This window comes from Carassius gibelio, chromosome A23 (genome assembly GCF_023724105.1).
Source record: "Carassius gibelio isolate Cgi1373 ecotype wild population from Czech Republic chromosome A23, carGib1.2-hapl.c, whole genome shotgun sequence".
Lineage (NCBI taxonomy): Eukaryota > Metazoa > Chordata > Actinopteri > Cypriniformes > Cyprinidae > Carassius > Carassius gibelio.
Genome location: NC_068393.1, coordinates 15,317,948 through 15,332,129, shown reverse-complemented (window position 1 = coordinate 15,332,129; position 14,182 = coordinate 15,317,948). Strand labels below are relative to the sequence as shown.

Here is a 14,182-nt window from a genome sequence, read left to right as displayed (position 1 = left end):
ATGCTGTACATAAAAAAAATAATATTATATTTATATAAAAAAGCTTCCAGCATACATTTAATGGTTGTTTACATACCGCAGGGCTCTCAAGTGTCACGCATTGAGCGTGACAGTCACTCATTTCGGTCTTTTGTCACGCACTCCCGCCACACATTGTATTTCTCACGCAGAAAAACTATTTATAATATATTTAATATGCCGCAGCGCCCAAAAGTTATCTGGTCGCGCCGCTCTCACTATGGAAACCGGCAGTGTCACTCTTGTCTGTCTTCAAAACTTGATAGCCCTGATACCGTCTTGTGCCAACGAGTGCGGTGTACTTACACGCAAAAAACTAATGGTGCAGAAAAAGCATTTTGTTTAATGAGGGGTAAGCTATTGCAAATAAACATTTGTCCATTAACTCTGACTAAATTACGGAAAAACCTGCACTGCTGCCAGACCACTGAAGGCAACCTGCTCATCTGAGGTTAAGTTGCTGCTCAGATTCAGGGCCAGTTGCATAAACATACACACTGCCTTTAGAACCAGCTTGACCAACTAGCAATTAGCCAAAAGATAAGTCTCACTTTTCTGATTAAATTTGAGCTGATATAGAAGAAAACTTAGATGGCTCTTTTCCAAGACTAGTCTAGGCAGTTTATGCAACCAATAAAGTTTAGAATCAATTCAGTATTTTCACCATTTTTTCCAGATCTTGTATGCAAGTAAAAAAAAAAAACTGATTTTAAAGTGTTAATAGCTGCTGTCCATGGTTACTAGTTTCTGCAAGTTTGGAACTTGACTACACTTCTATATTTACTGGGCGTTTTCTCAAATCATGCACACACTGAAGACATGGCAGGTAAGTATGATTCTTGCCAAGCCTCGTTTTATGGCATATTATAAAATGTCCCTATGTAGAAGTAACAAGACTTAAAAGCTAAATGTTAAGACTAAAATAATATGCTCTAAAATCCAAACACCACATTCTTTCCAAGATTAACTTTGAATGGGAAAGAGCAGCATGCACAAATATACAATAGTAGCAATGGCAATAAAAGCCCTCTAGCCCTGGGCAGCTGTGGCCTTATGGTTAAGAGTTGGACTTGTAACCCAAAGGTCACAGGTTTGAGTCTTGTTGCTGGCAGGAGTGGTGCAGGTCACTACAGATATTGTGCAGGTCAACATGATTGCTCCTGAAAATACCTTGCTTTGATATTACTCGTTGATAATAAATAGAACCCAGTTACACAATACAAAAGAACAAGTCAGGCAAAAGTATTTAAACCAAAAAGATTTATTAAAGACATTAAACTTGCTGAGCTGACAGGTCTAAGGAATGTCCAAAATAGTTCACATGGTCCTCAAGACCAGGATGCTTCTGCAGAACCAGGTGATGGAAAACCAAATCCTCATTCAGAAGCAGACCTCAGATGGTGGATGTGTGGAGCTTCAGTTGGGCTTCCAGCGGACTCTTGTAGAGAAACTTGAAGTGGAAGAGCACTCTCAGCTTCAGCAAACAGGGTCCAGTTTACTTTGACCTCTGCCTCATCTTTCTCCTTTTACGCTTCAGCCTTAAAAAATAAAATAAAAATAAATTAAAAAAAAATCACATGGATTCAGTCACTTCACGTCAATTGCAATACAAAATAATGAAATATGTAACTCCTAGGTTTACAAACGTACCTGCGCATACGCTTCTTTCGCCACTGCAGAAGTAAACCATTAATAAAGGGGAATTAGTTACGGTTTAAACATAGCAATTCAAAACTACACATGTGCATTAGCTGCTAGCGCCACTGCACAACATGGTCCTTCAGACGAAATAGTTTTAAGAAACCAATAGGCAATAAACATTTTACATTGTATATTACAAAAGGGTTAGTGTATTTAAGTCAAACATGATAATGGTTTAACTCGCAGCAACTGCAAGCGTGGTTACAATATTCCCTGCGACAAAGTGCGTTAGCGAGCTAGCACAGTAGGCCTCGAGTAACGTTACATAACACTACCAAATAAGAAAATAAAAATATAGAGCCTTAGGTATTTTACTTGACATAGTTAAATAGTAAAAGTAAACTTAAAATATTCAGCCAAATCCCAACAAACTACTAAGTTAGTATAATAAATACTGCATTAGCCACCAACATGCTATCAAGACTAGCCAGACAGCGATAATCTATTTATCAAGTATAGATTAAAAAAGTACTTACCTTCGCTCTCATGATGAGAAGATGGTTCTGTAAATAAACAAATACAGTTAGAGATGTAGATGGATGGTGCGTGAATGTCTTAGATTACTATGGATTGTATGAGAGGTTAACACAACGTCAGCAAGAGCTAGTTCCTCACCTCGACAAGCGATAGCAACGACTCCAAGAGAACGTCATACGGGAGACGGCCTGTTTTATACGCCTCGCCTGCGTCATTTTCCAGCGCCTATAAAAAGAAACGTGCGCTACATCTGTCGATAATTATTATTTTTTTTATTTTTTTTGGAAAATGCATCAACGTTGTACTCCATGTTCAATTCATGTTGTAAGTTTGACTGAATATGATTACAATATGCCTTGTTATATGTTTGATATATGAATCTTTAATTAAAAAAAAAAAAAAAAAAAAAAAAACCTCTGTCGATAATTTTTTATTTTCATTAAATTTATACAGCAGTGAAAATTTCTTAGTGTTCACAGTGTACTTGGCTTTTTTTGCACATAAATTGTGACGCACAAGCAGTGTTATAAGAGAATGTCTGAAATAAAAAGTACAATTAAATTAAAATATAATTGTAAATTATTTTGTAATATAAGCCTATTAGTAATATATACTATTATTAGTCATATATCAGGTTATAATTAATCAATCTTCAATGTTAATTAACAGATATAAGTATCTGTTCGTTTTATATCTAGAAATGAGCAAGCCATGAGGGCTGACTGGCTAGTAAAATGATGAGCAACAATATTACTGACTTTTGGAAGGAGGTGAGGTCCCTCAATAACTGTAAATCTTCCCTTCCTTGTACTGTTGAAGGAGTCTCCGGAGAAGATAATGTTGTTGAAATATGGAGACAGGACTATAGCTCCCTCTTTAATTGTTTAAAACATGATCCACATGTGGAGGACTCTGCTATCAGTAATGAATCAATAAGTATTCTGACACATGAGGTATTTGGTGCCATATGGAAATTACCTAACAATAAAGCATGTGGTATGGATTCAATAACTGCAGAGCATCTGAAAAATGCCAGTCTTAGGCTTGCTTCCCTTTTAGCAATCAACTTTACTGGTTTGTTGATCCATGGCATACTTCCATATTCAATGTTATCTATTCTGCATTTCCCAGTTATTAAGGACAAAGCTGGAAAAGTTGGCTGCGTGGATAATTAGCATTGGCCAGTATTTTATCCAAGGTAATGGAAAGAATCCTCCTTGATAGAGTGAGTGGGTATATCTCTTCCCTGGATAATCAGTTTGGATTTAAGCCAAACCATGCCACAGACATGTGTATTTATGCTCTTAAGGAAATAGTGCAATTGTATACGTCTAAAAATTCCACTATCCTCTTGTGTTTTATTGATGCCTCCAAAGCATGTGATCGAGTGAATCACAAACAGCTTTTTATTAAGCTAAAGCAAAAGGGAGTCCCTGGGTATATTGTGAGGGTTCTTGTCTATTGGTATGCCCACCAGCAGACGCATATCAAATGGGGGGGGGGGGGGGGGTAGCATATCTGCCCCCTTTAGAGTGTCCAATGGTGTTAGGAAGGGAGGAATCTTGTCCCCTTTCTTATTTAATTTATATATGGATGAACTGCCAAGGAGACTTAATGGTTGCAACACTGGCTGTATGATTGGTGGCATGCTGGTGAATCATCTTATGTATGCAGATGACCTTGTTATTTTTAGTCCGAGTAGTGCTGGGCAGCAGGAGCTTCTTAATATATGCTCTGATTATAGGGTGGAATTTGATATAAAATAAAATTCCAGCAAAAGTTCTGTTTTAATATGCAGAACGAAACTTAAATAAATTGCTTAAATTTCCTGTGTTCACGCTAGCCAATAATTTTCTTGAGGTCTGCAAAAAGATTAAATACCTTGGTCATTGTATTGCAGATGATATGAATGATGATGATGACATATGCAGACAGTGTTATAAGTTATATGCACAGGCAAACACCATAGCACGTAAGTTTAGTTACTGTTCTACTCGAGTTAAAGTGGCTCTGTTCAAAGCTTATTGTACACCACTCTATACAGCCCAGGTCTTCTTACAAAAAATCTAGCATGCAGAAGTTACAGGTTGCCTACAATGATGCAATGAGAATTTTACTCAAGGTTCCCAGAGGAGGGAGTGCTAGTCAGTTGTTTGTATCTGTAGAAGTAACCAAACTGAAAGCACTTTTAAGAAATTTGATGTTTAAATTTATGCAACGTCTGGATGAGTCTACTAACAGTATCATGATGTCACTCTCAAATCCCTTAGTGAGTTGCTACAGGTACACATCCAGACTGAGAGTGCATTGGCTGAAATGTCAGTATGTATTTTAATTATTGTATTTGCTTTTTTCTTACTGTTTGTTTGTTTTTATCTGTCCTATCTTGTGTGGCTTTTGGACATGAATCTGGCAAATAAACTGAATTGAAAATTGAATTGTGTGTAAACTCAGTAAATGTATATTTCACATGAATTTGGTGAACAGAAATGGAATCCCTGAATCTTGTAACTCCAGCTGCTCCTCATCCTCATGAACTGCTCCGTTCACATCTGCAGTCCTCGTGCCTCCCTGCAGCAGGTGAGCAGGAACCCTGGCCATCTGTCGTGTGTTTTTCAGTCAGTAGAAAGGTTTCTTTAATTTACCAAGTTTGTATAACTGTGACCATTAATTGCTTGCTGCCTGTAAACTGGAAGCGTCTTAAGAACTGTTCCACAGGTGCAAATGCATATAACTGTTTATTGAACAGGTATGAAAAATATTGTTTAAACCCTTTCCAGTAAAGATATTTTAAGCTTATTTGTATTTAACAAAAATTTCTGTAAAATACACGTTACTTTTTTTTTTTGCTGAGTTTACAAAAACTGTGAACCTTCAACACATTCTGTTGAGGCCTTTCCATGTTGATTCACAATGGGCCCAATAAGTATTTGCACACTTGGGTCACTCTTAAAAAGGTGTGAATGTTTCACAAGCACACCATTTAAACAAAACATTTGTCAAAAATAAATTAGGCTTACAGCTAAAAAAAAAAATTCAACTCTCATGCCATCAAGCATTGTAGACAATGTTCATAGTTAATAGGAACTAAACTTGTGGATACTCTACGAGGACACCTGTGTGAACTAGACAGGAGATGACTCTGTCAATCAAGTTTAATTGTTTTGGGACCAGTTGGTTAACAGTTAAATATATTCTCTAAATAATTCTCAGTTAAACCACTAAAAGGTACATCATTGGTTTGCAGATGCCATTGGGTTTGACATTTCGTCTAGTGGAATTCACGTAATTTTTACTTTTTGAAGCCACTGTATATCAAGGCTGCTTTATTTTGATGAATTCATAAATCACTATTGTCTAGATGGTAAAGTTATCCACATGGCAGGTTTGAGATGAACTGATAAACTGAAATAAACCAAGCTCTGATCCATATATTGGCTAATTAAATTTATTAAATGTATGTTTATAAAATGGCAGGATAATTTGGTCAGTCAGTTTAGTCAAACACTGGTTTCAGAAGTCAGACCAATAAACTGAGAGGAAGATCAACATAGAAACAGGCTATGGAAAATCATCTTTATTATTCGGGAAATACTAGAAAATGAATGCTGAATGTCATTAAACAGAAATCAAAGCTTACCAAATTGTTGAACAGTGCATCCATTGCAGTTGTTTTGCTATATTTAAGTCGTAGTGAGGCAGTTACCACTCCAAAAATTCATTACAGGTCATCAATACAAATTATGATAATTTCCCAACTGACAAAAAGTCAACCTTTAACAGACATCAAACAGGGATCTCATCTGCATGGACACGAATGGCACTTTGTAGCAATCCTGCCTAAAGAGTGCCACCGTTAAACTTTTATTGTTCATGATGGCTTGTACAATGACAGAGAGGGTCAAAAGAAACCCAGCACTCGCCTCCTGTAAACACGGTTGGATAGTATCTACCTGCTCATCCGTCCACTCTGCTTTCGTTCAAAGACAACCAAACATAAGTAAACTGCACAAACCCTGCAGCAGTCTTATATAACTAATGAGGAGGTATTTAGAAAGACAGAAGGCTCTCAGTGGGGCAGGTCATAATTAGCTTTAACGGTTCTGTTCTTTGGGCTGTGCAGAGGCTCTGTCAGTCAGCTTGGTTGGCAGTGGGAGTCTATGCAGCAGCTTCGCTCTCAGCCTCCACTGGCTGTCCTGTGGCACTCTCCACATTTTTGGATGCCTGGGAAAAGAGAAAAATGATGAAAATATGGTTTCATATTTACAACAAAGTGCCGTTAGAAATTGGGAAAGCAAATGCAGACACAGCAAACCTTCTTTTTCTTCTTCTTCTGTGCCTTGCGGCTGGCTGAGCTTTGCAACAGTGCCTGCAAAAAATAAAATACGTTGTCAATAAATCTTAACTGCAAAAATCAACTGAAGAATTTCATTATATAGTGCAGGATTTTTAATTTTTTTGGCAATGACCCATAAAGGTTTGTCCCATGCCTATTTACTTAAAAAAAAAAAATGTAAATAAAGACATTAATGAATAATGAATTATAGTGGATTATAAATTACATTAGGGCTGAGTGTTGACACAAATTTCACTATTCAATTTTGATTAACAAGCGATTATTTTAGATGTATATCTTGTACAACATGGCAATTTCTTTTAAAGAAAAAAAAAAATCTCAACTAATGCTGTAAAATATATATGAGATTCAGAATGTACATTACTATAAATATTGAAGGTTAAAATGAACTGATTTGTATACAAACACTTAAATTACACTCAATTAAGTTTTCATAATAATAAAGTTACAATTACGTAATTATATATTCTACTTCAAATCATTTTTTGAAATATAAACATTTAAATAGTGGCTGTCATAACTTGACAGACGTATTCAAATAAATTAAATATACTGAAGAAGAGTAAAATTATAATGAACATGTTATATGGTTCATAAATATATATATAGCAAAATGCTCCTCTCTAGAGTAAATAAATAAAAAAATGTTTAAGTAAATGTGATGTCATGTGACACTGTTTACAATCTGTTAAACATTTGTTAATGTTATTTAATGAAAATAGTTATTCATTGTTCATATTAGTTCAGTGCATTAACTAATGTTAACAAGCACAACTTCTGATTTTAATAATACAAGCGTAAATGTGGAAATTAAGATCAATAAATGCTGTAGAAGTATTGTTCATGCTAGTTCATGTGAACTAATAGTTAATTACTGTTAACTAATGAGCCCTATTGTAAAGTGTTACCAAATAAAAATCCTAATATACCCTCCACACCAGTTCATTATCTTACCTTGAGCTCTGGGTCTTGTACTTCATGCTCAGACTTGTAAAGCTCTGGATCAAAGGTTCCACTGGTGATACGCAGAGGGCCGTTTGCCATGAGAAGCACAGTGAATTTAAACTGCGCTACATATTCACCTTGAAAGAGAAGAAGATGAGGAGACACAAGATTTACCAAAGTGACTCAAGACTTTGCTGATGGCACCAAACTTCTAAAATAAGAACAGTCTTTGACCTGGTCATGCGGCAAATGTGCAGGATGCGCTTCTCTGAGCACTGGCGTGACAGGAAATTCATTTTCATTTTCATTTTTATTTAGTGATTCGTTGCAGAGGTTTTAACCTTATCTTCATGCTTCATGAAGGTTTTACATATAAAAATACAACGTTAGGACTGTGGTACTTTGCCTCACCTTCCTTCTCATGCAGGACACTGAAGGGCTGAAGCAGCTCGTGTTTGGCACACTCTACCACTCCTAGTCGAGCTTTACTCTCATCCTCAAATGCCCTGACAGCAGACACCAGAGCACACAAAGACAGAAAGACAAGGAGAGAGACACAAATGGTGGTGAGCGACAGAGGTGAATAGTTTGTTTTGTGCCATGCCCTTTTATTCAAGATAATAGTAACTGATTGAATTAAAGGGTAACAAAACAGCTCCAGGGCTTTTGCAAAAACTAGAGATTGGACTTCCCTTTTTTCCTTAGTCAAGCAGCATAGATTTAAAAAACTTTTCTACTGCACAGACCAGCAAGTTTTATTAAAAGCTTATCTTGCCAGCAGTGATTTCCCCCTTTTAATAATGAATTTCTTCATTCTTCACTTTTTAAGTGATGGCCCTTCCTTGAAGGTACGTTAAACTAACTTTTAACTAGTGATAAAAAAAATGTTAAACCTCTACTTGAACCTAAAAAGAGTTACCTCAGAGTAAATGGCATGGCATCAAATCGCCGCTCGACCTCACTAAAGAACACCCTGGAGGTCTTCATCTTCAGTCCATACTGCTTGCTGGGGTCTCGCTTGTAAACAGTGGTCCTCTGCCCGGAGTCTCTAGCCTGCATGGAAAAAGAGATCAAGGTGTTCAGCTATCCGTCACATATTAACGGCAGACATTGAGAGCACAGTGATGTTGAGATGAGTCTTCACCTTTCCCTCTCCAGTGCTAATGAGCACATCCACAGCGTACACCTCATGCACTTCAAATTCTGCCTTCTCATGGTCCTTCCTTAGAGCAGACAAAGACAGAGAGCATTTAGCATAGAGAAACAGTCAATCGTTTTCAAAAACAATCTAGAGCTTCGTTTTCCTGACCTCTGCTGGTCGGTGGGGTTCTGAATGATGGTCTTCTCTCCATCAATGACATGCTGCTTTAACTGATGAGACAGCATGCCTGTGTAGAGAGACAGAAGGAGCTTTAAAAACCGTGTTATGATGCTCCAGCAGTGAGTGAGTTCAGCTTTTGGTCAGCTCACCCTCTACAGCCATGCATTTGAAAGATTGGGCAATCTTGCTCCAGGCCTCCGTGACCTGAGTGTTCTGAGAAAAACAGAAAGACAGGCCGTTGATCCACTATCACTTTCTAAATGTGTTGTATACAGAATCATATTTAAACTAGTATTGTTAAATAATATTATTATTAAAAAAATATCAGTACTTGAAATAGAAGTATTAGACTAAAAACAACCCAGAAATCTTGATTTGGCAAACTGTCAGTTGGATAAGTTTAAGTACTAAAATGACTAAAACTGAAGTAAAAATAAATGTATCAATTATAATTAAATCTAATTTATTATTAAGTACCATCATCTTCTGAAGATACTGTCCCTTACATGTAGACCAAGGTTATAAGTTGGCCTCCACAAAGGGAATTACCGAATTTTTTGGACTATAAATCGCAGAGAAAACACTACCATCTACAGCCGCGAGAGGGTGCTCTATGTCTTCAGTGTAGACTACAGGAGCACTGAGCAGCATAGAGCGCCCTCTCACGGCTGTAGATGGTAGTGTTTTCTATTGGTTTTTTTCTCTTGGTTCATGTCAAATTAATTTTGATAAATAAGTCGCAGAACCAGCCAAACTATGAAAAAAAGTGTGACTTATAGTCTGAAAAATACGATATCCGTTTTAATAACAGAGAACTTATGACTTTAAAGGGGTGATTTGACATCGCAAAATAACATTATTTGGTGTATTTGGTGTAATGCAATGTTTACACGGTTTAAGGTAAGAAAAAACACATTATATTATATGAACTATTCTGGAACAGTGTTGTGAATAAACTTAACCACTGATTTCTAGTTACATCCTCTTTTGGAAGACCAAAGTTTGGCTCTGGCAATGAAACACACAGCATCTCCATGATATGGCAGCAGCAATACTACAGCAAGAATAAGACGTTCCGCCTTTCTTTGCATGAACATTGGTGCGGTGTTATGCAAATCTTCCCACACAGTGACATAGACTTGTGGGGGCGTGTTTGAACAAGCTGTTTTAGAAAGGCATGGCTGAGTGTTCACTTTTATTAAGAATATCTCTTTGGGTTTGAGACTAGAGTTGTTCCGATTCCGATACTAGTATCGGAAATATCTCCGATACCACAACAAATTCTGGCATCGGCATCGGCGAGTACATGAACCCATATACCGATCCGATACCATTTTCTTAAAAAAGACCTAGTTATGACCGCAAGCTTTGCCTAACCGCTGCACGGTTCTTCTTCGCTGCTCAAAATGCATTGAAAACACAGGAAGTTGTGCTGTGTTGCCACAAGCAACCCCTGTTTAGAGCAGCGAAGAAGAAATGAAAACGCGTTAGCAGCCCTGATCTATATATGACTGGATCACTCATCACATTCTAAACTGCCAAAAGACAGTGAAGCCGCTTCTATATTATAGATCAGTGGTTAGCAGTATGTCTCTGTAGTACCGGTAGTTACAGACTCTCGAGTATATTCAGTACCGGCAACTGCGTTCAGTCGCTTCCGTGTAAGTCAAAACGCAGGGCTCCAGACAGTAGCCGAATATATACTAGTGTCTGTGAATATTAAACTGCAAAATACTATTTAAATATTACTCCCGCAAAATCTACATCTCTGTGGGTGACTGGCACAGATGCGCGAGAGCTCGCTGTTTTGTAGTCTCTGCTGTGTGTCATGAGGACACGAACGCATAAACCGTCACTTCATGAGAATTTACCGTTTCATTTGAGAATACTGTCATATCATAAACACAGACACTCAAAGATCTTCATGGCAGCCCATTAAAATAAATGTTTGGTTTACATGAGTAAATTGACAATATATAAAGCTACTGTTGTAGCCTACAGTAATAATAATACGTCTCTATAATAATAATAATTATGCCTAGATGGTTGCTTGTTTTTTATTTGTTTTGTTGTAAAGAGATTATCTGATTAATAGATCTTTTTTTATATTCCTAGACTTATTTGTTGCAGTTTTTTTATACAGTTATATTGTAAAACTGAAATACCTTTTTTAGTTTGCGGTGTTAGATTTTTGGCTGCATTTGAAGTTCTTTTTTGCATATGAAAATAAATAATACTGTCAAATTCATGTTAGATAATAAAAATACTGTAATAAATACAGTAGTTCACCATGTATTTGTTCATGTTTTATTGAGGGATCTGTCTGAAGCACACCATAAAAAGAATTCTAGCAATTTACACAGGGCTAGTAGTATATACAGCTGTATATACAGATACACACCCAGGTATCGGATCAGTACTCGGTATCGGCCGATACCCTGAGCCCAGGTATCGGAATCGGTATCGGGAAGAGAAAAAGGGTATCGGAACATCTCTATTTGAGACTTTAATGTTTGTGACTTTATGGATCTTCTGTTTGCACAAACAGCTTTTAACACTACACCACAATGACAAAAGAAAACATGAGATCACATCAAAGTAAGATTAAATCATTAATCAGTGTTATCCATGGGGAGGCGTTTATTAGCTTTTAACTAACCTGATTCCCAGGCTTAACCAGCCGAAGAGCGGCTTCTGCACACAAGTGGGCAGCTTTGATCACATCCGCTTTCCGTCCTGTCACAGGAGCATCCTAGAAGAACAGCAAAGTTAAGTGCACTTCCAAAAGAATGAAAAATTAGCTTTGAGCCATTCACTTAGAAGAGAGCCATACCTTGCTCGCACCAACCACAATGCTGTGAGCAATATTGGAGATGAAGCCATCCACATGCACTCCAAGGTCACTGAGGAAAAAATGAAACAAAATGCAATACTGAGGAAACGGGATGATAAAAAGATGAAAAATATACTAATATATACTTATATATGTATGCATGTATATATATATATATATATATATATATATATATATATATATATATATATATATATTAAACAGTAATAATACTCACATTTTAACCAAGTCACCATCTTTAAGCGTGTAGTCTGGATCGCTCTTCAGCGGTGAGAAGTGGCATACACAGTTGTTCACAGACACACAGGTGGGAAAGGCAATCCCTGTCACACAAAAATGAAACGTATATCTACTTTTTAAATATACAGTACTTTGACATAAGTTTGGAAACTTCAGGATTTTAAAATGTTCTTAATGAAGTCTCTTATGTTCACCAAGGCTGCATTTATTTGATCAAAAGTACAGTAAAAAGAGTAATATTGTGAAATAACCTATTTTTACCATTTGAAATAACTATTTATAAGAAATTACTGTAGAAATGTAGTTTTGTTTTCACAGAAATAAGTGATATTTAAAAATATAAATATATTACAATAGAACACTGTTCTATAAATTGTTAATACGATTTCACAAAATTACTGTTTTTGCAGTATTTTTGAGCAAATAAATGCCTTGGTGAGTATAAGAAATTAAAATATTTAGAAATCATATTGTTTCCAAACTTGTCATACTTTATATAAAATCATTTATTTTTAAATATAAAATAAATTGTACGAATAAAATGATAAAATATAATTTTTTCACATAATTACATAGACAATACAACAACTAACATCTTAAAAATTTTAAATAATAATTAAAAAAAAAACATTTAAAATCACTGATTACTGTCCCCTCGAAATCACAGATTCAAGAGTGTAATGAATATTATATATCTATTTTCATAAGCATTATTCTTACCTTTCTTTATCTCTTTCTCCTTCTTGAAGACCTTGCCTGTTTCGGCAGCGATGAAAGCATCTCCTTTCTCGCACAGGCTGAGGACAGACACACCAGGCTTGGCTGCTTCGATGACCACCTTCAAAGCCTCTGAAAGAGAAAGACATTTCACATTAAACAATAAGTTTCCTACCCAAAGGATTTTGAAGCTCTCCCTAAAGCACTATGTGACATGACCTGATATGAAGAAGATCAGTACACATTAGATCAGTAAGCACTTCTAGTAAAGGAAGTAATCGGAAAGTAATACTGGAAGAATGAGACTTTCACATTACTTGAACGTATTACCTATTATACACATACATATATACATAGACTGTGAAAAGAGACGTTAGGGTCAGTCACCACTCACTCTCATTGTAAGGAACAAGATGCAATGAAAGTGAATGGTGACTCAGGCTGTCAGACATTTACATCAGCCTGTCAAACATTTCCTTCTGTGGTTCATAGTCATACAGGTTTAGAGTGACATTAGAGTGAGTAAATAATGACAGCATTGAACTTTTTTGGTGAACAATGACTTGACGACAAAGTCGCAACAACTACAGCTAACTGGCTAACCTGCTAGCCGAAAGTGTATAAATGTAAATAACGCACATATGATTACAAAACATCGGCTGCTGATGCTTGTCCATATGGTTACAAGTTAAGTCAAGTCCAAAAACTAGAAATGACTGGCATCGAGGTCTATCTCACTAGACCTCGCAGACACATGGCCGAGCGCGGAGCTGTAACGTTATTACCGCTCGGTCAAATTCAGCCCTTAATCACGCACAAAGCTCCAGAATCATCTTACGGTTTGCTATGTCGGCCCCCATCTTGTACTTGGTGACCACCAAGTCATCAGCAATGGTTTGCTCTTGCTGGTCGTCGTCTCCTGACATGCTTTGTCAGTGGTGGGGTTCTAGAGCAGCTCGTAACTTTTTCCCTCGCTTCGCTCGTGGGATGATGGAGCACAGCACGCTTCAGATCACAGCCTGCGCGAACAGCAGCCGCGGGGACGCGCAAGATGGCCGATCACTACACCGCACTTCAAAATAAAAGTCACACACCTGCGCCTAGACTGACAGAGTCAGAGTGACCTTTGCGGGAAATCGTGGAAGTGTTGATAACTCGTCTCGTCTTATACAACTTAAAACTTCAACGTCTTGTATTTTTGTCGCTTGAATAAGACATTACAACTTTTGTTTAATTTTTGGTATGACGGTCTTGTAAGGTTAATTGAGATGTCTTTTATTTCTAGCTTTTTAACCATTTCAATACTTAATGCATGTGTGAGTATGTAAGTGTGAGGAATAGTGGCCTGTGTTAAGATGCTGTATTTCGCTGTCAAAAACTGAAATACAAACCTTCATCAGATGTTGGGTTGTCTTGATCGTAAGGATAGCGTATGAGTTTCAATAAAATTATGACAGTGTTTTGGATATTGGACAAATGTGTCATTTGTTGTCATTTTAACCAGCGTGTTGAGGTTATTGTGCTTCATGGTTAAAGTAAATCATGATTGGTT

At 36.8% G+C, this 14,182-nt stretch overlaps 1 protein-coding gene and 1 long non-coding RNA gene across 3 annotated transcripts; both read right to left on the bottom strand.

Moving 5' to 3' along the window:
• Nucleotides 1-1,263: 1,263 nt before the first annotated feature.
• On the bottom strand, nucleotides 1,264-2,422 carry LOC127945119 (uncharacterized). The gene is made up of 4 exons (XR_008150528.1): nucleotides 2,335-2,422; nucleotides 2,196-2,222; nucleotides 1,669-1,691; nucleotides 1,264-1,556 (listed from the first exon to the last, which is right to left on the bottom strand). It is a non-coding gene; the product is annotated as an uncharacterized LOC127945119 (long non-coding RNA).
• A 3,336-nt stretch (nucleotides 2,423-5,758) lies between these two features.
• LOC127944973 (proliferation-associated protein 2G4) lies at nucleotides 5,759-13,765 on the bottom strand. Of its 2 annotated transcripts, none has more exons than XM_052541422.1 (13): nucleotides 13,469-13,765; nucleotides 12,634-12,762; nucleotides 11,891-11,996; nucleotides 11,653-11,722; nucleotides 11,479-11,571; nucleotides 8,969-9,032; nucleotides 8,808-8,886; nucleotides 8,643-8,721; nucleotides 8,418-8,551; nucleotides 7,910-8,004; nucleotides 7,508-7,635; nucleotides 6,512-6,565; nucleotides 5,759-6,420 (listed from the first exon to the last, which is right to left on the bottom strand). In XM_052541422.1, the coding sequence occupies exons 1-13, from the start codon at nucleotides 13,554-13,556 to the stop codon at nucleotides 6,355-6,357; spliced, it is 1,185 nt and encodes a 394-aa protein (XP_052397382.1). In that variant the 5' UTR covers nucleotides 13,557-13,765; the 3' UTR covers nucleotides 5,759-6,354. The 2 variants fall into 2 exon arrangements, with proteins under 2 accessions (XP_052397382.1, XP_052397383.1); XM_052541423.1 differs by having other exon boundaries at nucleotides 5,759-6,416; nucleotides 6,511-6,565; nucleotides 13,469-13,674.
• Nucleotides 13,766-14,182: the final 417 nt, after the last annotated feature.